This window comes from Heteronotia binoei, chromosome 5, assembly GCF_032191835.1.
Source record: "Heteronotia binoei isolate CCM8104 ecotype False Entrance Well chromosome 5, APGP_CSIRO_Hbin_v1, whole genome shotgun sequence".
Lineage (NCBI taxonomy): Eukaryota > Metazoa > Chordata > Lepidosauria > Squamata > Gekkonidae > Heteronotia > Heteronotia binoei.
In genome coordinates this window covers 92,885,862-92,907,728 of record NC_083227.1, presented here as the reverse complement: position 1 = coordinate 92,907,728, position 21,867 = coordinate 92,885,862, and the positions used below count along the sequence as shown (strand labels likewise).

The 21,867-nt window shown below is 42.7% G+C and overlaps 1 protein-coding gene across 1 annotated transcript in view; it reads left to right on the top strand.

Moving 5' to 3' along the window:
- The window catches only part of FBXW12 (F-box and WD repeat domain containing 12), a 30,264-nt gene extending 27,969 nt beyond the window's left edge, over positions 1–2,295 (top strand). The window contains exon 10 of the mRNA XM_060239822.1: positions 2,045–2,295. Within this exon, the coding sequence (XP_060095805.1) occupies positions 2,045–2,144 (100 nt within the window). The 3' untranslated portion in view covers positions 2,145–2,295. The remainder of the gene's footprint in view (positions 1–2,044) is intronic.
- Positions 2,296–21,867: the final 19,572 nt, after the last annotated feature.

The following is a 21,867-nucleotide window of genomic DNA, read 5'->3' as shown; positions in this document are numbered from 1 at the left end:
CCGAGCCATGTTGGGTTGGGCCAGGCCATGTGTGTACCTATTTATGATTATGTAGCAGAGATACAAACTTTATAAAGGACACAAAGATTTAAAAAAAAAACCTTTAAACACCCTTAAAATAGCAGCACTGGCTCTTAAAGGTGCTTTCTTTGTATTTCTCCCATGGGGCCCAGGGAACTGGGGCAAAGGAAGCTCTGGCTCTTTCCTTCCTTCCCTAGGGAACCAGGAGAGGAAGCCTCAGCCAATAGAAGGAAAGGAGGTTTGACTCAGTAGCTCTGCTGTGCCTGACAAAGCAAGCTCTCCTCCCTTCATCCCCAAGGGAGGAGCCTCAGCCAATGGAGAAAATACAGGTTTTGCTCTGTAGCTCCTGTGCTATTGAGCAAGCCTCACAAAGCAAGCTGTGATGCAGAAGGAAGCAAGAGAGAGGGAGAAGGAAGCAGATGACAGTTGCATGGGGGCCTTATTCGGCCCTTGGGCCACATGTTTGACACAGCTGTTCCAGACTATTTTCAAACCCATTTGAATGTGCAGTATTCAGAAATGTGGTGGCAGGGGCTAAACAATACAGTGAAGTCATATCCAGGGGGGAAATTGTGACTTTAGTTATGAAACTAGGTTAGAATATAGCTCCCAGCTTGGGAAAGAGGACAATCCAGAGATTGTCCTCTTTCCCAAACTTTCTCCATCCCATGCATAATCTTAGTCCTATAAACCCCTAGTATTTTATTTCTTTTGTACTGCAAGGACCTGAAATTGTATTGGTGGGGTCTTATTCAAGTAACAGTACTGAGATGGGAGGGATCAACCTGTAGGAAAGACAACACAATACTTGTTCACAGGTGCAAGCTATGGGCTTCACCAATTTGTTAAAACAACCTGTCAACAGCTGAAAGGGTGCCTTTATTGCAGGTTAACATTTGCCTTATTATTTTGCAATTGCAATCTTCTGTTTCAATTCAGGCCTAGGAAAAACTCAATAAAACAGGGGTGGCCAATGGCTCTTAGATGTTTTTTGCCTACAACTCCCATCAGCCCCAGTCATTGGCCGTGCTGGCTGGGGCTGATGGGAATTGTAGGCAAAAAAACATCTGGAGAGCTATCGTTGGCCATCCCTGCAATAAAATAAAATTTACTGCTGGCTGAGAAATAAACTACATACTAAAGCTTCCTGAACTTTTTCATAGTATTCAATAAAACTATTGTGTCATAAAACTTAATGCGTCCAGGGAAGGTCCACTTTTTTGTTCAAGTCAAGTGTAACAGAGATTGTGACTTCCACCAAATTATTCTAAGAGATCTTTTATTTCTGATAATCTTTATTTAGAAAAGTAACACATTTAAGTATTAGTTATTTTCAGGAAATAGAGGCTACAAAGCATCCATCCTCCAAATCACATCTTTGGTGGCCTTACACCAGATAATTTACGTGCCTCTTTCCTCCTGAGTAAGATCTAATGCAAGAGGTAACTTGTATGAAATGCAATTAAACAAGAATTTAATACTAGTACAATCAAGATGTCCAAGAACAAAGTGTGTTGTCTGATGGGGGTAGTATGTTTTTTTCCCCATATATTGTAAGACCAATTAAGTTAAAAATAAACACAGAGAACTGAACAAAGAAGTCAAATTGCACCTTTAAGACCGACAAAGTTTTATTCAGAATGTACGGTAAGCTTTCATGTGCTGGAAGCACACTTCTATTAGATGTAGGCAACTAACACATACAGCTGCTAAGAGTTTAAACCTTCAACTCTACAGTAAGATTTTTGCTAGGAGATGGAATCTAAAGATGCAACAGAACTGGTTGTCTGTTTTCCCTTGCACTGCATTAAGTCCCTATGTGTTCTGTGATCCTCTGAAGTCACTACAGTAGCTTAAGTTGTGATTACCGAATATATTAAGAATCCTTAAAACTAGGGTTGGGGTGTTAAGTTTCTTGAAATGGAGTGGCTTAGTCTGTATGACAAGTTGAGTATTATGGATTATTTCATTGTAAACACTTGTTCTTGCTTTTATATATGTATATTTATTTATTTTTTACCAGAGGTTTTACAAATGTGGCCTGTGATGATGTCAGTATTGTTGGTGTAGTTGCTGGAGTGGAGCAGACAGACATTTTAAGAGCATACAGCTTTGATCTGTAAGACTTAATTCCATTCAGCATCCATCTAAGAGACTCAACATTAATCAGCGTAACAGTCTCATGAATCCATATATATAGGAGCACAACTAGTTTTTTAAAAGTCACTATTATAAAGTTTATACAAAAATAAAACACTTGTATCTTGTACAGACTCTTTGAGTTCCCATTCTTTTATCTTCAGTGTGTGTGGCAGGGAAAACCTCTTGAAATAATGTTTTTTTAATTAAGAATTCTACTACAATGTATGAGAATGAAACAATTTTTTGCAAGGACCGAAAAAACAGGTCAAGGTGCAAAGTAACAGTCATTCGAAACTAAAGCATGTTAGTTGACACAGCATATACTTACAATGATTTCCAGATTTGGAGGTAGGATGAGACAGTAAGTTCTGGAGCCCCAGTGAAGAAAACTGCATATGGTAGAAATTGACACTGGGAGCAGAGAGACTGCTGCACAAGAAACAGATGGAACCACTGAAACAAGTCTCACTGCATGCTACACTGTACAGCAATTGCATTACTATTAGTGCTGTCATTAGTAGAGTTGCATAGTCCACTGAAGTTGGTGAGCTTGGAAAGATGCGTTTAGGCCTGCATTATGTTGTACTTCATTCTAAAAAATTCTGGGAATCATACATATTTGCTGTCTTTTCTCCAATCCTCTTACTGGGATAATCAAAAGGTGAGGAGTCTTACCAACTGTGTACACGAGCAGTTTTACTTCAACCCTAGTCACTGGTGTATTTGTCTGCATTTCCCTCTGAAACAGCACTGCAGAGAGGGAAATCTGTTGCTATCACCTCATGAGTCATATTTCCCAGATTCAACTACTAATCACCATAATAAAGTAACCCAAGTGGGACCAATACAGAACAATTTTCAAATTTTAAGATTTATGATTTTTATTGGTGTGTTCTCTTCAGGTTGAAGCACATTTCAACCCATTACCAGCCCCCCTTTCCATTCAGTACAGACACAATTCAACACAATCCTAAATAAATCTCAGAAGAGATTGGATTTATACCCCGCCTTTCACTACTCAAAGAAGTCTCAGAGCGGCTTACAATCTCCTTTCCCTCCCCTCCCCACAACAGACGCCCTGTGAGGTAAGTGGAGCTGAGAGAGCGCTCTGATAGGAACTGCTCTTAAGAGAACTGCACTGTGAGAACTTGTGACTGACTCAAGGGCACATCAGCAGGTACACATGGAGAAGTGGGGAATCAAACCTGGTTATCCCAGATAAGCGTCCATGCACTTAACCGCTTCACCAGACTGACTCAGGATTTACTGGTGTATTTGATGGGGCTTACTCCCAGGAAAGTGTTTTTAGGATTGCACTGTGAGTATACCTTATGAAACCTATAAGAGAGTTAATGTAGAAATTATCTGGCTTATTCACACCAGTGGACAAAGTCATACTAAGTTCTACATAACATACCCTAATAAAGGGTTAGACTAAACCAATACGATCCTGTTGTAATTTTAAAGCCCTAAGAAAGGCAGCAGGTTGTATAGTTAACTCCTTGTGGGCAAAACCACTGCCCTAAAACTATGCAACCTACTACCTCTTCCTAGGAACCCACCACTTCTTCTGCAATTCTTCCAAAACAGCTGCAGTGAAAAATCAACTTTATGCAAAAACAGAAAAACATTATTAGAAATGCAAATGTTTATTTTGGGTAGCAGGTGCTGAATCCCTTGAGATTACTTAAGCATGAAGGCAATATTACGAACACTATTTTGGTGAACACAAAATGTGAAATTTGTTACCACTATAAACAACTGGTTGGATCCCAGCTAAGACTTTTATTACATGAAAAGGGGAAATTTTTAAGTTTCTGGCAGTGTCCTATTCCCCCAGGAAAAGCATTTTGGGAAGATCAGTGAGTGACAGTAGAAGAGCCAGGGCAAATCAATTTTGCTGAGAAACACCTTTGATTAGCAGAAAAGTTAGTCTCAATGCAGCTCACTAACACTAGCCAAAACACTTAATGCCCCCAATCAGCCTAGCAACAAAGCAATAACATCTATTTAAAGCTCAGTTAAATGGTACAACATTTCAAAATGCAGACACCTGAGAACACCATGAAGCACATATACAAGCCTGTCATATTAATTCAATCCCTGGAAATGTAAGAAGTTAAAGCAAAATTGATATACCGTGCTTCCCCGAAAATAAGACCTACCCAAAAAATAAGCCCTAGCAGGATTTCTATGCATTTGTTAATATAAGCCCTACCCCGATAATAAGACCTAGTGATGGACTTATTTTTTGGGTAGGTCTTATTTTCGGGGAAACACGGTAGATGCAGGCCAGGGTGAGGCGGCGGCCGGGCGCGCTCTGCAGGGCCATGGCAATCAGCACCGAGTATGAGTAGGGTGGCCGCACCAGATCCTCTGCTGGCCCGCCCAGCCCCTGCCTGCCTCCCCCAGCCCCAACGTCACCGGGACCCCCTCGTAGGGCAGGAAGCCCGCACCCCCACAAGTAGCCCGCAGTCCAGCCCGTAGGCCCCCGACAGTGCCGCAGCAGGAGGGTAGACTGTGGCAGCGCCTAGGGCCTCGCTGCAGTAGACGGACAGAGGAGGGGGCGCCTTGCGGGCCCTGCTGCTGGGCAGCCAAGCCAGAGAGCCGCCGCTGCTGCTGTCGGGGGGCTGCAGTCGGTGGCTGCCGGCACTCATCCCCACCGCCGCCTCCGCGCCTGCTCGCCCTTATAGCGCCCCTGGGCTTGCTGGAGGGAGGGGGAGCAGGGAGGGAGGGGCTCCGCGTCCGGCTGCCTCCCAGGGGCCGCCCCTGCCGCCCCATCCCAGGCCCTGCAGCGCTGCAGGGGAGGGAGCGGCTTTGACGGGAGCCCATCAGGCCACCTGGCCAGCCTTGCCCTGCGGCTGGTCGCCATCCCCCCCTCCCTCTGTGCCCGGCCTGTGTTCCACACCCCTCCCCCGCTTCTTCCAGCCTTCGCGTCAGGCAGGCAGGAAAGGCCCGCACTACCGCTGCCATCGGAAGGCGCGCTCGAAGCTCTGTGAGGGAGAGCTCCCCTGGGCGGTCGCGGCCTGGACTGCCCAGGCACGGGCAGGGGTGGGGAATAGGGAGGGGAGGAGGGAGCCAGCCAGCTCCCCGAGGGGACCGCCTGGGCAGAGAGGCGGGCGGAGATATACTTACAGTAATAAAAATAAGACATCCCCTGAAAATAAGCCCTAGTGTGTCTTCTTGAGAAGAAATAAATATAAGACAGTGTCTTATTTTCGGGGAAACACGGTACCGTCTTAATGACCGCTGACACACCCGTATCTATAACCTCATGCAACCACAGGACAGTGAGAGAGTTTTAAGCACTGAACTAAGATTTCTTCTAAAAGTGGATGCCTTCTAGAAAGTACGGGCAGGATCCAGTGCAGCATTTCCATGGATACAAGGGATTCAACTCATGCAGCAAGAAGTTTTCAGGTAGCCCCCTGAAAGTCTGTTCCTGGTACCTTTCAGTGTTTGTCTTTCAGCTCCCTATTTCTGTGGCAGTCTGGTTGCTGTATGTCACCTTCAGAAGTCCTTGTGTCCATGAAAACACTGCTCTGGATCTATCCTATAGATTACAGATTTCACTAATGGATTGTGGTTGCCCATGAGTTCAGTGCTGAAAAATTAACACTTTCCAGTTAATACTTCTGTACAAAGAGAGGTCTTTCTTTTCTCCAGCATCTAATACAGATCATCAGAAACATAGCAAATAAACAGTACTGCAGAAATGTTACTCCTCAGGGAAGGCAATAGATTGTATAGTTATCTCCTGAAGAGGGCAAAATAACTGCCCTACAACTATACAATCTACTACCTCAACCTGACTAGAGAAATTTAGGAAATCGAAAAAGCTTTATTTCTACTTAATTTGGAATCTTTACATCTGAAACCAACAAGCAGGGATATAATAAGTGCTTCCTTACTATGTCAACCTTACAGTTCATTCAGAAAAACTATTAATGTTTGGCTATATTCAACAACTCAAGAGCAAAGTCAGATACACAATCTTGTAACTCCAGTACTGAAACCCTAATGAAGTTGTCACTGCTGAGTCTCTGCCTCTTTAGGAAAGACAGTAGACTGTATAGTTATCTCCCAGTGGTGGGTATGACCCTAAAACTATACAACCTACTACCTCAACCCACAGGGCAGGCATCTTCACTTGAGACATGGGAGATCATCCGATGAAAATGAAACTTTTTTTAAAGAACTTGCAATAGCAGCAAGGATGCATTAGCTGTAAAACTTTAGATACTTCTCCTGACAGTTCTGTTGACAGTTAATGCTCAAGAAAAGAAGAAACAGTATAGTATCCCTCCTCCATCTTCATGTTCAGCCCTGAAAGGAGGAAGATGGATTGATTAAAAACTGTCTGTGAAGAAGCAAAAATGTTAACTAAGGAAACAAATGCTCCAGCTTGTTTAGGGCTCTTAGGATTAAACATATAGTTCTCTATAAAGTCCATCTTGTATTTAACAGACACATTTTTTTTTTTAAAAAGTTTTAACTATTTACAATCACATTGAAGAAAGCATAATTATCAAAATGACAATAAATTGATAATAATTATGTATGAGTTTTTTCTTGCTTTTCTCAAAGTAGATTCTATAAAAACTACCAAGATTTTGATAGTCAGATTTATTATTTACAGAATAAAGACTTCTGATAAGGCAGAAATCAACACTCAGAGATGTGTTACTGAATTATCTGATGTAGTACGAGGAATGTAAGAGGCCCATTTTGTAGATCTAGGTAACAGAATAAATGGATGATCATTAATAGCAAGATATGCACATCTTTGAGGTTCTGAAGCTTGACTTGGAAATGAACATTAAGAATATTCTTAATATACATGTTTTCTGCTCCAGAATCAAGCAAGGCAGTATAGGTGCATAACAGCACAGCAATGATGTATGAGATGAGACAGAAAGGGGATCAACAATTGTGTGAGGCGCCCTTTACTCTTAAATACCAGTTTATTAAAATCAACAGAACTCACTAGAAACTATGTTTCTAATCTAAAATGTTCAGTGTCTAGATTTTAAAAGAATAATCAAGAGGCAATCCATAATTTATTGAAATAACAAGTACTTTACCAAAAGTGAGTTGTGTCTTTGCAGAACCTTGAAGTTTAACAAATGAATCATAGAGTAATGTTCATCAACTGAAGGCTATTCCATAAACTACAAGAAGTGTATTACTTAGCCACAAAAATTGTTTTTCTGCAACAGATAACTTGGCTGCCACATTCAATTGTGTGTTGTGGTTCTGATGTACTGAATGAGCTGTCTGTATTACACTTACCCACCTACTGGAGATGCTAGGAGTCTCCACAATGAATATGAAACACAGGACAAGTCTCCTAGCAGATTTATAAAGCTCCTCACTATAGGACTAAACTGAGGTTTAAGGAGTTTGAAGGGAGCAATGGATAAGCTATCAGGCACCAATATCCCATTTTTTTCCTTATTCCATTCTAAGTCAGAACCAAAGAACACTTCAGTTTGTTCTTTCTCTAACATCAGAGGAAATAAACCACTTTTTAATTGCTGATATTGCACTTTGTTTTTATGGGAAGCTATCCCCTTCAATGTGAAGCAAAATAATTGTATAAATAAACAGATCTTCCACCAAGCACAATGTGCTATAATATACTATCACATCTTTGGTACTGTAAGCAGGCCTCGGATTCAGTGGGAGCTCACAGGAGCGCAACTCCTGAACCTTTCTGAGAGTTCCACCTCCTTGTCCATTGAATAGTATGTGCAGCTGCATAACAATCCCTGGATGAGCTCCATCACCTATTTTGCTACAAAATGACCCCTGACTGTAAATAATACCTCAACCTATGTTAAGTCAACTCTTGCATTAAAAAAATTCTGAGATTAAAAGAGTCCTGTTTCTTTACAGGTACGCATTTTCTTGTATACACTCTCCCAGTCTCATTTTGACATTTACAGTACATGGCTCACTGTTTATATACAAGATGTTTTTCTTCTTTGGAAATCGCTGTTATTTCATACAACTACATGAGATGACCTGTCAAACTGTTCAAAAACTTTCAGATGTTACCTTTATGGAACTGAAATGTTAACTTGGAACACAATTTTTAACCAGAGCTGAAGAACCCTATTTGGGGCCTGCATGATAAAATTATGTAGTGCTAGCTAACATTCACCGAAGTATACATAAGTGTCGCAAGTATTTTAAAGCGTGATTAAACTGCTGCCAAAATTGCTATAAAATTGAAGACAGTTTAAAATAAAACTGAATTTCATTTTGTCTGGAGTACTGTAGACACATCTAATCAGGTTAAAACCAAACCTGATCAACTTGAGTGATGAAGCTGAATCATGCAACCAGCACACCATTCTCTATGGTTACATATTAACAAAAGTGGATTTGTCCAGCTATATGTAGACCAATATTTTTTCATAAACAATGGTTTCCTGCAATGTATAGCAGTATCAAAATGCATCCTAGCTACATCAAAAGGTGCAGCAGCAATTTGTTTTAAAACCAAAACCATACATAAACTTCACTCGATCATACTGAAAATCTACTACAGATCAACTGTGAAAATGCTTAGTCAGAAGAGGTCTAAATAAAAATTATATTCAATTTAACAGATGCTAACAGCTGCTTTTGACAATGTTCTCCAAGATTATTTTCTGATATTTCCTTTTCAGCCTTCAGAAAAGTTATACTTTTCTTGCAACTATAATTTCATTACAAACTGGGATCCCATTTTCTCTCAACCAAAAATAGTTTAGGATGTTTAGTAAACTGCTTAACAAAAATTCTGGTACCAAGAGCCAAAACAAACAACAATGTAGACAGTTTCCAAATACTTTCCTTTATCATAGTCTTCAGTGCTGCCTGACTACCACATCTGAGGCCCAGGTTCCTCCTTTTTCAGATGCTATAATGAAAAAGACAGTCAGTCTTCAAGGAAGTCATATTTTCCTGCTGTGCATCAATGTATATCTCTCCCCATACCCACCCTGGCATGTGAATTGCTTTGTAAGTCTTCCGTCTACCTCGAAGAATATAATGGGTTACAACAAAAAGCAAAGCTCAGAAACAGTAAGCCAAAGGAATTTTGGGGGAGGAAAGCACATACTCTTCATTATAAAAATGTACGATGCAGAATTAGTTCGACTGTCGACGCAGGAACTATAATGGCACCGGGTGTAGGAAGCGGCGGCGGCTGATATAAGTAGGATGTGAAAAGGGGCCGCAATTCTGCTCTAAGCTAACAAGTCACAGCTTGACTTTCGCGCTAAAACAGCAAGAGGCTAGACACGCACCACCGCTTCTTCTCTGAAACTGCACGCGGTCTTCCAGATCTCTTTCATCGTCGGTATCAAACACAGGGGAAAACGCGCGGGAAGGCGAGGCGGTGCGCCTCGTGGTTAACAGGGCAGCCTGCCAAGGAAAGCCCACCCTTTCTCTTCCCGCCCGTTCTGGCGCAGCTCAGGCCACGGGGCGCCGCAAACCGTGGGTGGCAGCAGGCCCTCCACCTCACGAGGGCTCTCCAGGCCCCAAGACCAAGGCGGGGGGGGGGCTGGAGGGTGAACTCCAGAAGGAAGAAGCGCCGTTCTCTGCCGGCAGCAGATACGGAGCTACGATCACCTCCTGCCTGAGAGTCTCTGCCGCAACAGCATCCCCTCGCCCCCTCCCTTTCTTCCTTCCTATCTTTCCATCCTCCTCTCACTCGGCAAAGTCTGTCCCTCGCCCAGCACAAACTTGCTACGGGAACTGACGCCACTTGTACAGGCAGCACCCTCGCCCAATCCCAACAGAGTCTAACCTAAGCAACCAATCAGAAGCAGGTTAGCGGGCGGTACTACTTGGCCGCTTCGGTTTCTCAGAGAGAAGAGAGGGCTGAAGCACGGGATACAGGAGAGGACCACAAATGGGGGGGGGGGGGGGGATTCGTGTGCAGTAAAGGAGGCCCGCCAAGGAGGGGGCGGGGAAGTCAGAGACACGTGACATCCCATCCCCGCTTTAAAATCGCCTTAGTGACAATGGGGAGAGCATCAGCATTCTTCAAAAGCGCTTTCCCGGCACGCAATGAAAGAAATTGTTTTTCCCTCCTCCCTCCCACATCCATCTTTCCCGTCAAATCCTTTCAAGGTTTAAGGTTCAGTTACCTGCAGAACGGTGATCCAGCAGCAGCACCGCCACCCAGGACCCGGATGAAGTCTTCGCTGCGGCTCCTCCTGCAGCACTGCTACCGCCTTTCGCCGCACTGGATCACGGGAAAAGCTGATGACGCTTCCCGATCTCATGGGGGGGGGACTGCGGGAAAGCTCCGCCTTAGAGTTATCTAGTGGGTTATGCGGGAGAGGGAAGAGAGTGACCTGTCTATCACCCATGCTTTCTTCCAACCATTGGACCAGGCGAGGGGTTAACACCCCGGTGCTACATCCTCTTGACTGATTGGGTGGGTGCTGAAAGAGGCTTCCCGCGGCTCTCTGTCACGTCTTACCTGGCGAAGGGGGGTGCACCAATGCCGTGAGAGATGCCTGCGCCCCACTTCCCTCTCCACTCCCTGCTCCGCTCTTAGGCGGGATGGAGAAAGGCTGTAGCCGCTCCCCCGCCCGCTGGGATGGCCGTTGTGTAACGTACACCGCCGTGACCCTCAGGGTAGGACTTTCCGAGTCCAGAGTCAGCTCTGCGGAGTCCAAAGGGGCTCATTCTTGAGTAAGCACGCACAAAAAAGGTAAAGGTAGTCCCCCGTGCAAGCACCAGTCATTTCGGACTCTGGGGTGGCGTTGCTTTCACAGTGTTTTCACGGCAGACGTTTTAAGGGTGGTTTGCCATGGGACAGGGTAAAAGCCAGAAAGGGCATAAAACAACGTAGACTGTCACAAAAAACACTTGGATGCATCACAGACACTCAAGGACAATTTTCTAAAACACGAAAAGTGGAACTCACATGTCCTTATTACCAGTACGAGCCAAAATGCCTCCGGAACATCCCAGAACAAGCATCAAATAACCTGGGCTGCCACAAAAAAACACTGGCATGCATCACAGACACTTGGAAACAATATTCTAGAACAGAAAAAGTAGAAGTCACACATTCTTATTATCCTGTTCCGGGCCAAAATGTCTCCAGAACAGGCTGGAATTGTTGTCAAACAACCTGGGCCGCCACAAAAAACACTAACGTGCATCACAAAAACTCAAGAACAATATTCTAGAACAGAAAAAACAGAACTCACACATCCTTATTACCTCGTTCTGTGCCAGAGTGCCTCTGGAACACCCCGGAACAGGCCAGAACGAGCATCAAACAACCTGGGCTGCCGCAAAAAACACTGGCATGCATCAGAGACACTCAAGAACAATATTCTAGAACAGAAAAAGCGGAACTCACATCCTTATTACTCAGTTCTGGGCCAAAATGCCTCTGGAACACCTCAGAACAGGCTTTAAACAATCAATGGAAGAATGTTTTGGAAATGCAAATGCAAAAATGTCATTCTGTTATTTTCCTGTTCCAGGCCAGAATTACTCCAGAACACCTCCAAACTGGCTGGAATGGGCATTTAATAAGAAAGCGTAGCACCAAAAATACGTGGGATTCATTGAAGGCGCTCCAGAACAACATTTTAGAAATCCAAATGCAGAAATAGTGCACTTTTAACCTGTTTCAAGTTAAAATGCCTCTAGAAATATTGTGTATTCATTTCCTCTTTCCAGGCCAAAATGTCTCTGAAACAGGCCAGAAAAGTTATTAAACAAACAATAGTTCCTGCAAGTTCCCTAGGTAGAGCTAGGAGCCACGGAGAGATAGGAGATACATTTCTACAGATATGAGAGATGTCCTGGTTTGTGGAAAAAGCTGAAAAGTAGATTTAAAAATGGGAGTCATGTGGCACAGCATAGCCAACATATAGATGCCAGCAAGGGGATTTCAAACAATTGAGAAGCAGAGATGGTTTGCCATTGCTATACTATGCCACTTTCTATCCCATCCAAACTAGTCATCAGTGTTTAGGAGGCTGAAGTTGGTTCCTTATTCTCAGATCCTTATTCATTCCTTATTCGTGAATTCAACCAAAAACACCAAGGAGAGTTTGAAAGCTCTGAACCACAAAATAAGGTCTGACTCCCATATATCAAACACTCCCTTGTTCAGGGGACTCTGCCCTTCGAGAAGACAAGTGCTGCCTCATGGTCCAATGAGCGGTTCTCGTGCCAGCTGCTCCAAAACAAGGTGCCCCCAGGACACTTAAACAGACACTGGGGAGAGGCTGTACCCCAAAACAATGTTTGGACCACCCCAAGTGACACATCCCCACATTTGGGACACTGTCCCCTTCAAGAAGACATGCAGTGCTGCCTGGTCCAAACAATGGTTCCGGCACCAAAAACTTCCAATTGGGGTGCTACCTAGAAGCCTGTATTTCAAATGAAATTTGAATAAGGAACTATTCTGATTGATTGCCCTCCAAACCCCAAAAAGCAATATGGACCACAATATGCCATACACCTCCACGTTCAGGGCACTCTGCCCTTTGAGAATACATGTGCTGGTTCCTGATCCAAAGAACTGTTCTCATGCCAGCTGCTCCAGAGCAAGGCACCCCCAGGACACTCAAAGAGGCAGAAACTGAGGCCTGACTGTACCCAAAAACAATGTTTGGACCATTCCAAGTGACACATCCCCATGTTCGGGACACTGTCCCCTGCAGTGTTGCCCAGTCCAAACAATGGTTCTGGTACCACAAGCTTCCATTGTGAGTGCCACCTAGAAGCCTGTGTTCCAAAGGAGATTTGAATAAGGAACTGTTTTGACTGCTTGCCCTCTGTCTGCACCCCAAAAAGTGCACTATGGCCCACCATATGCCATACCACCCCACATTCAGGGGACTCTGCCTTTTGAATGTTCTGCCTCATGGTCCAAAGAGCTCATGCCAGCTTCTAAAAAGTATGGCACTACACGTTTTGTTTTGGGGGACCACTGTAAAGGCCTGTCTTTCAAAGTGCATTGGATAAAGGAACCTCTCCCAGTGATGTACCAGCTTGCAGACCCCCTTAGGGTTAAAGTCATTTTGGTTCTGAATAGGGATTAACAATCCTCCAAGCTTCAATTCATGGTAACAAACTGAAATTTCTAAATTTGAATTCTTTTTCAAGTTCACTATGATGGACTCATCAGGGCTCAGTGGATTCTTACCTCACCTTTGATGCTAATGTACCACACCCAAGTCCCAAACGTCATTCTAGTTTGCCATTATTTTGACTGCAAAATAGTGAAATCAACAAATTGAAAGAGCAAACTAGAATGATGTTTGGGACTTGGGTGTGGTACATTAGCACTTTGAAGACAGGCCTTTACAGTGGTCTTTACAGTAGTGTCTTATTCAAATCTCCTTTGGAATAGAGGCTTCTAGGTGGAAGCTTGTGGCGCCAGACCAGGCGTGTTTTTATTAGTTTTCCAGAGAAAAGAGGGGGGAAAGGGTAAGGGAAAATAGCAAGTTTAGAATACGAATATCAATGTTGTAATAATCAAATCTACATGAAAAATGCTTTCTTAAAATACAATATTATTAAATGCTGTTGTCTCTTTAGACTATTTCAACCACATCTAAGCATATTTTAACGCTTGTAAGTCTTCATTTAAGCTATCTAATTAACCTTCAATTACCAATATAGCTGTTATATATAGCTGTTATTGTAATACACCTTACAGGAGATAGAAAATAGAAGTCCACACCAAAGAGTCTTAAGAATCTTGAAGATCTAGCCACACATATAGCTTCACCCAGTATTTTCTTGCTTCTTCTTTAGATTTCCCAGCCAACAACTGGGATAAATAGTCCATCTCAGTCATTTCCAGTATCTTCCCCATCAAGTTCAATCTCGTGGGAATTTCCTGGAGTTTTCATCTCTGTGCCAGAAGAATTCTAGCCACTGTAACAATATGTGCCTCCAAATGCCTCATCTCTCTCGAATAATCATTAGGATATATGTTCAATAAGAATAGTTCTGGTTTGAATTGAATCTGCATCTTCAGAATTTTCTGTAATAGTTCATGAACCATCTTCCAATAATCTTTCACCACCTCACAGGTCCACCACATATGATAAAAAGACCAAACATGTTTAGTACATTTCCAGCATTTGTTAGACATATTAGAGTACATTTTACAAAGTTTCTGTGGGGTTACATACCATCTATAAAACATCTTGTATAAGTTTTCTTTAAAGGCTACTGACTTGGTTAATTTAATATTAAATTTCCATAACCTCTCCCATTCTTCTAACATGATATTGCAACCCACATTTTTAGCCCATTGTACCATACAATCTTTTAAAATCTCATCTTGCATCTTCATCTGTAATAAGTATGAATACAATTTAGAAATTAATTTTTCTTGAGGGCCCAAATTTTTTTTATCAAATGGATATTGTTCCATATTGAAATGTTGTCTTATCTTTAGCATATCTTGATTCTACTTGTGTTCTCACCCACCAACTCATTTTAATGTCTGTATATTCTAATTCTTCCTTGGTTTTCAGTTGGTTATCATCTTTCAAGAATTCTTCATATCTGTAATTTTGATTAGATTTCATAAGGTTTGGAGATGTAAATGCTTCCACTGGTGACACCCATCTTGGAATTTTCTGATAAATTCTCGGTTTTAACTAGGACCGTGTGTGATACAAAGATTTCCGAAACCAGTGATTCTTGAAGTAAGAATGCCCTTTTAACCTTTGGTACCATAAATACGCATGCCAATGCAGATTGAGACCACGGCCCTCTAGCAATAACTGTCTCCTATCATTCAATAGCAGCCAATCTCTCACCCAGGATAGCACTGAGGCTCTGTAATACAATTGCCAATCCGGAAGTCCCAAACCTGCTCTCAATTTAGAATCTTGTCTTTAGCTTAATTCTTGGTTTTTTCTTCCGCCAAATAAAATCAGAGACCATCTTATTCAATTCCTGAAAAACCACATTGGTTAAAAACACTGGTATAGTTTGAAATAGAAATAGCAGTCTTGGCAAGATATTCATTTTAACTGAAGCTATTCTTCCCATCATAGATAAATTCAAATCTTGCCACTTTCCCAAGTCTTTTTTAATCTTTTTGAGCAATTTATCATAGTTGTCCATCTTTAAACTACTGCATTTGTTTGCAATATAAACACCCAAATATTTAACTCTTTTCTCATAAGAAAATCCTGATATTTGTTGAAGGAGATTAATTTGTTCTGTTGTCATATTCTTTGTCAGGAATTTTGTTTTCTGATAATTTATCTTTAATTCTGCCCAGTGGCCAAACTGGTTGATCTTATTTATCAAACAATCAATTGATTCTGTTGGCTGCTCTGGTATAAAAACCAGATCATCTGCAAAGGCTCTCAATTTATATTGCTCGCCCTTGATCATGGCCCCCTTAATACTTGCATCTTCTCTTATTTGGTTATTCAGTATCTCTAGAAACAAGATGAAAAGAAGTAGTGACAATGGGCAGCCTTGTCTTGTACCCTTCTGGATAGCAATTGCTTCTGTTAGTTCACCATTCACCACCACCTTTGTTCTTTGCATAGAGTATATTGATTGTATTGTTCTCAAAAAGTTCTCACCGTATTCCATACCCTTCAATTGTTGCAACATAAATTGCCAACGCACGTTGTCAAAGGCCTTCTCTGCATCTAGGCAAATTAATGCCAATTGTTTCTCTGGATGGTTTTCATAGTATTCCAATATATTACATACTGTTCTGACATTATCTTTCAAATATCTTCTAGGAAGAAATCCAGTCTGATCTTGATGTATTGTAATCTGAAGAACCTTCTTAAAGCGTTGTGCCAGTATTGAGGCAAAAATTTTGTAATCCACGTTTAAAAGGGAAATTGGTCGGAAGTTCTTTATATCTTTCAGGTCTGCACCCTCTTTTGGGATTAGGGATATTGTAGCTTCTTGCCACAAAGCTGGTATTTGTGCTTTCTCTTGAATCCTTTCAATAAGACGTTTAAATGGTAACAGCAAACATTCTTCGTAGTCTTTATAGAACTCTGCAGGTAAGCCGTCTGGTCCTGGAGACTTACCATTCTTTTGAAATGCCACTGCCTCTCCCACTTCCCTTATCGTTATTGGCTCATTTAAAATTTTCCTTTGCTCCTCTATAAACTTGTTAAGATTATTTTGTTTAATATATTCTTCTAAATCTTCCTTTGAAGCTTGTTTATTTTCATATAGTCTTTTATAAAATTGTTCCACAATTTAGCGTATCTCCTGTCTGAATTTCTCTTTATTATTTTCATCTTTCGGTACTGGTATTATTCTTTTTGCAGTCTCTTTACTCAGTCTGTAAGCCAACCATCTTCCCGATTTGTTTGCATGCTCAAAGAAATTCTGTCTAGCAAATCTTAATTTTTTTCTCTGTTTCCTCTACAAATAGTAGGTTGAGTTGATGCTGTATTTTTTAACTTTATTTTGAAACTCTTGTTTTGGAGGTTGTGTTTTTAAATTCTTTTCAGCTTACCCTGCTTGTGACATTAGCTTTTGGAAATTTTTGGTTATTTCTTTCTTTTTCTTGGCACCGAATCTAACTGCAAGTCCCCTAAAAAATGCTTTAGCTGTATCCCAAACCACTTGCATCTTGACATCTTGAGATATATTCTGTTTAAAAAACTTTAGTATGCTTATGTATTTTTTTATCCAATTGTCTGTCACAGACTGCATTGAAGTCTCCTACTAGACAGTAACCTGCATAGTCCAGATTTACTAACCTAAGGTGTAAATCTTAAAAAAATCTTTCTTGATACTCATTTGGAGCATAGATTTTTGCCAATAAAATTTTTTTGCTATCCACCATTACCTCCACTAGTAAGATTCTTCCGTCTTCTGAGACATACTGTAACTGTGGATTATATTTGTCCTTGATATACATTGCCAGACCCCATTTCTTTTTAATTGAATCTGCTGCTAGAAACAAATTGCCAAGTTTCTTGTTTCTCAAGAGATGTTGATCTTTTGCCAAAACGTGAGTTTCTTGTAAACAAATTATATCCATTTCCAATTTTGCTAAATATTTGAAAGCCTTTCTCCTTTTTATAGGAGAATTAAGTCCATTAACATTAATAGAGACTATTGGTGCCATTATTAAGGTAGAGATGACCTAAGAGAGTGCTGTGGAAAGGACAGTTGGCCAGATTACAGGAGGAGGGAACAATAGAGGACTAGGTGGGAGTGGCAGGCAAAGGGTCAGGGCTAAAAATGCAGCAGGCATACTTTTAACTCCAAGGCCCCTGAACTGTCCTGTCCGGTGTGGTTTGGGGCTGAAATCATGGTCTTAAACTAATGTGGGTCAAGTAGCTGCAGGTACACAGCACAGGGCCACGGGCTGGCAGTGGAAGGGCTCCCCAAGGGTTTTTGCAGGTCCCCCACTCACACATCAGTCAGTTTGTTTGCATTCCACAAGACCTGGTGAAGTATTTAGCCAACTAACAATAGAACAGAGATGAAGGAAAGGTCAAGGGTCTGGCACACCAACCTTGGTCTGACTTCATCTATAGACTTAGAAGGCAGCCTTAAGCCTTTGTGTACTTTGCCCTTATGCAAGACTGCTGAGGGCCTTGGAATGTTTTGTACCCTTTCACCTCCTTCCTGGAACACACATTTGGGGTATAGCTAAGGTAAACATCTGTCTCCTTATTCTGCATACTTCTAGTAAATGATTGTGTAAAGAAGAATGTATAAAATAAACGACCACTGTCAGACAGACAGAGACTGGTGCAGAGAACCTCAACCCTGCGTCTTGATTGCTACAAGTGGCGCAGCAAACAGGGACCCCTCTCATCAACGCCTGGCATAGGCCCCTTGAGTGCACTCCGTCGTTCTCAACGACCCCTTCATTGGTGAGTATGGGAGGACAGTTCTCACAAACCCAGAGCAAACATTTGGAGGAGCTGCAGTTCCTCATCCAAAAGTCCAGCGGGTCCGTGACTTCTGGCCAACTTAAGTCTCTGTTATAAGAGATCAGTAAGCAATGGCCCTGGTACCCGGAGGGGGGTTCTCTTAAACTTCGGGACTGGGAGAAGATAGGGAAGACCTTTCATACAGAGCCTCGAGCTTCTGTCAAGCTTCTTCAAGGCTGGCATCAATGTTGGTATGCAGTAGAGAAATTTATGCCTGTTTGTAACACAAGCCAGCTCTCCAAAGATGGTCCCCTAAAATACACTGGTGTCCAACTTGTGCCTCCTGCCCCTCCTTTTCCCCCTCCTCCACCAATGAATCCACCCGTGGGCCCACCATCTAATGCCCCGGGACACATGGTCCGTAAAGTTTTGGAGAAGGAACTTAGGCTAAGTTGGAAAATGTTCCAGAATTGGCGGAAATGTTGTCTATTTTCCCTGAACATTTGACAGGGGAAGAGTTGGCTGACCTTTTATCGGTATGCCCGGTAACATACGCACATAATGAGGAATGGCAACAGGTTGTTAACTATACTACGTTGCCCCACTCTGTTTTGAGTGAAATTCAAAAGGCTATCAGAGATACGGGCATAGGGTGAACCGATGTGCAAGGTCTTTTAGAAGGAATCTCTAATGGATACACTGTGATTCCTCAAGACTGGAAAAATATGATGAGGATGATGTTAACTCCTGGACAGTATGTAGTATGGGACAGTGAATATCGTAATTTGGCAGATGCTCAAGGGCGTGGCTCCAATAGGGCTTATACTGCTGAACAACTATATGGATCAGGACAGTTCAGCACTATTGAAGCACAAGCTGTGCTCCCTGTTGCATCCCTTGCTATAATATCTAAATGTGGATTAATTAATGGGAACAAAACCAGTAAAGACTGACTTTGAATGGTTGGAAAGTTAAATGAAGCACTGTTGCCTGAAGACAGGAAGGGTTAATAAAAGTGTACTCTTTCTGTGTTTTGTTTTCCAGAATTTTGTTCTGGAGTGCTTGTAATGCATCCCACCTTTTTCAGTGATGCTATTATTTCTTGAATGTCCAACTCGTTGTGTTCTGGAGGCATTATGGCCCAGAACAGATTAATAAGGGCATGACATTCTGCATTTGGATTTCCAAAATATTCCTCTAAAGTGCCTATCATGCATTCCATTGGGTTTTTTTTATATATACTGTTATTTGTTGAATGACCCTTCTGCCTGATCTGAGGTGCTCCAGGAGCACTTTGGCCTGGAACACAATGGGCGTTTTCGCACTGACCTTAATCGGTAGCGACGCCCCTCTTCACCGCACAGGATCTGCGCGGATTTCGCACTAATTGCCGCGGAGCACCCGGAAGAGCCGGAAAGTTCCGCGGCTTTTGCGGCGCAAATGGAAACTGGTTTTTGGCGGTTTCCGTTTGCGCCGCAAAAGCCGCAGGACTTCCGGGTGCTCCGCGGCAATTAGTGCGAAATCCAAGCAGATCCTGCGCGGTGAAGAGGGGCGTTGCTGCTGATTAAGGTCAGTGCGAAAACGCCCAATATTTTTGTGTCTGGATTTCCAAAATAGTATTCTACAGTGCAGTTAACACATCTCACTGTTTTTCACAGTACTATTATTTCTCTAATGCCTGTTCCACCCTGTTCTTGAGGCATTGTGGCCCTAAATGTGCTAATAAAGACCTGTGAGTTTCACTTTTTCTGTTCTAGAATATTGTTCTGGAGTGTCTCTGATGCATCCCAGTGTTTTTTGTGGCAGCCCAGGTTGTTTGATGCCCGTTCTGGGTGTTCTGGAGGCGTTTCTGGCCTGGAACGGGGTAATAAGGATGTGTGAGTTCCGCTTTTTCTGTTCTAGAATATTGTTCTGGAGTGTCTCTGATGCATGCGAGTGTTTTTTGTGGCAGCCCAGGTTGTTTGATGCCCGTTCCGGCCTGTTCTGGGTGTACCAGAGGCATTTTGTTCTAGAATATTGTTCTTGAGTGTCTGTGATGCATGTGTATTTTTGTGGCAGCCCAGATTGTTTGATGTCCATTCCGTGGTGTTCCGGAGGCATTTTGGCCCAGAACAGGGTAATAAGGACGTGTGAGTTCCGCTTTTTCAGTTCTAGAATATTGTTCTGGAGTGTCTCCGATGCATGCCAGTGTTTTTTGTGGCAGCCCAGGTTGTTTGATGCCCGTTCCGGCCTGCTCTGGGTGTTCCAGAGGCATTTTGGCCCAGAACAGGGTAATAGGTACGTGTAAGTTCCGCTTTTTCTGTTCTAGAATATCGTTCTCGATTGTCTGTGATGCATGCCAGTGTTTTTTGTGGCAGCCCAGGTAGTTTGATGCCCGTTCCAGCCTGTTCTGGAAAGAACTTTCAGAGCAAAGACATGAGGAGGCCATTCCAGCAGGTGCAAGTGGAGGAGTGGGGAATCAAACCCGGTTCCCCCAGATAAGAGTCCGCACACTTAACCACTACACTAAACTGGCTCTCCAGTTTGCACTTAGTAGCACTTCCTTTTTGTCAAGTTTAAGTGTCAGCTTGTTAGCCCTCACTGGGGAGGGACGGTGGCTCAGTGGTAGAGCATCTGCTTGGGAAGCAGAAGGTCCCAGGTTCAATCTCTGGCATCTCCAAAAAAGGGTCCAGGCAAATAGGTGTGAAAAGCCTCAGCTTGAGACCCTGGAGAGCTGCTGCCAGTCTGAGAATACAATACTGACTTTGATGGACCAAAGGTCTGATTCAGTATAAGGCAGCTTCATATGTTCATATCCATTCCAAAACTGCCTTCAGGCACCTTCAGTTCATGATTTCCACAGCCTCCCTCCCCAAGATCTGCTAGCAGTATGAGATAAAGCTGAGTGTCATGTGCGTATTTGATGGCAGCTCAGCCCAAATCTGGATGACCTCTCCCAGCAGCATTACATAGATGTTGAAAAGCATAGGGAACAAGATGGAACCTTGAGAAACCCATAGATAAAGGTTAAGGGGCAGAGCTGCAATCCTCAGTGCCACACTTTGCAACCTCCCCTTGGTGTATGACCAGAACCACCACAGAACAGTTATAAAATGGAATCCAGAAGGATACCATGATAGATAGTATCAAAAGCCACTGAGAATTCCTGGAGAAATAACAGGGTGACACTCCACCTGTTCATCCCCAGCACCTATCATCCACCAGGGTGACCAAGGCTGTTCCAATCCCATAACCAGGCCTGAAACTGGATTGGAATGGATCTCAATGGATCTCAATCAATCAATCAACATTTTATTTATATCCCACCCTCCCCGCCAAAGCAGGCTCAGGGCGGCTAACAACATCAAATACAATAGATTATACAATAAGTATTTAAAATCAGGATCTAGCTTTAAAACAGTCTAATTTAAAATTTAAAATTAACATTCTGGTGCTATTTCCAATAAGCATGATGGCGAAAATCACTTAGGTGAGTCCCTCTGTCATTCTTCATTCAGGAATTTCTGAAGTTGGTCACCCATCGCTTGTTCAGTTTCCTTGGTCAATAATGGTATATTTGAGACAGGACAGTAGTTATTCAACTCTCCTGGGTCCAGAGTAGATTTCTTTGGGAGTGGACACACTACTGCCAGCTTCGAGGCAAGAGCATCCACCCAATCTCTCAAAAGCATTTAGTGTTCCCTAGATTCAGTCCGCCAGCACTCCCAACAGATTTAAGCAGCCAGGAGAGCAGGGATCATACAAACATGTGGTAGGTCTCAAACTTCCAAGAATCCTGTCTACATTCTCAGACTGCACAAGCTAAAAGGTATCCCACACAACTGGACAA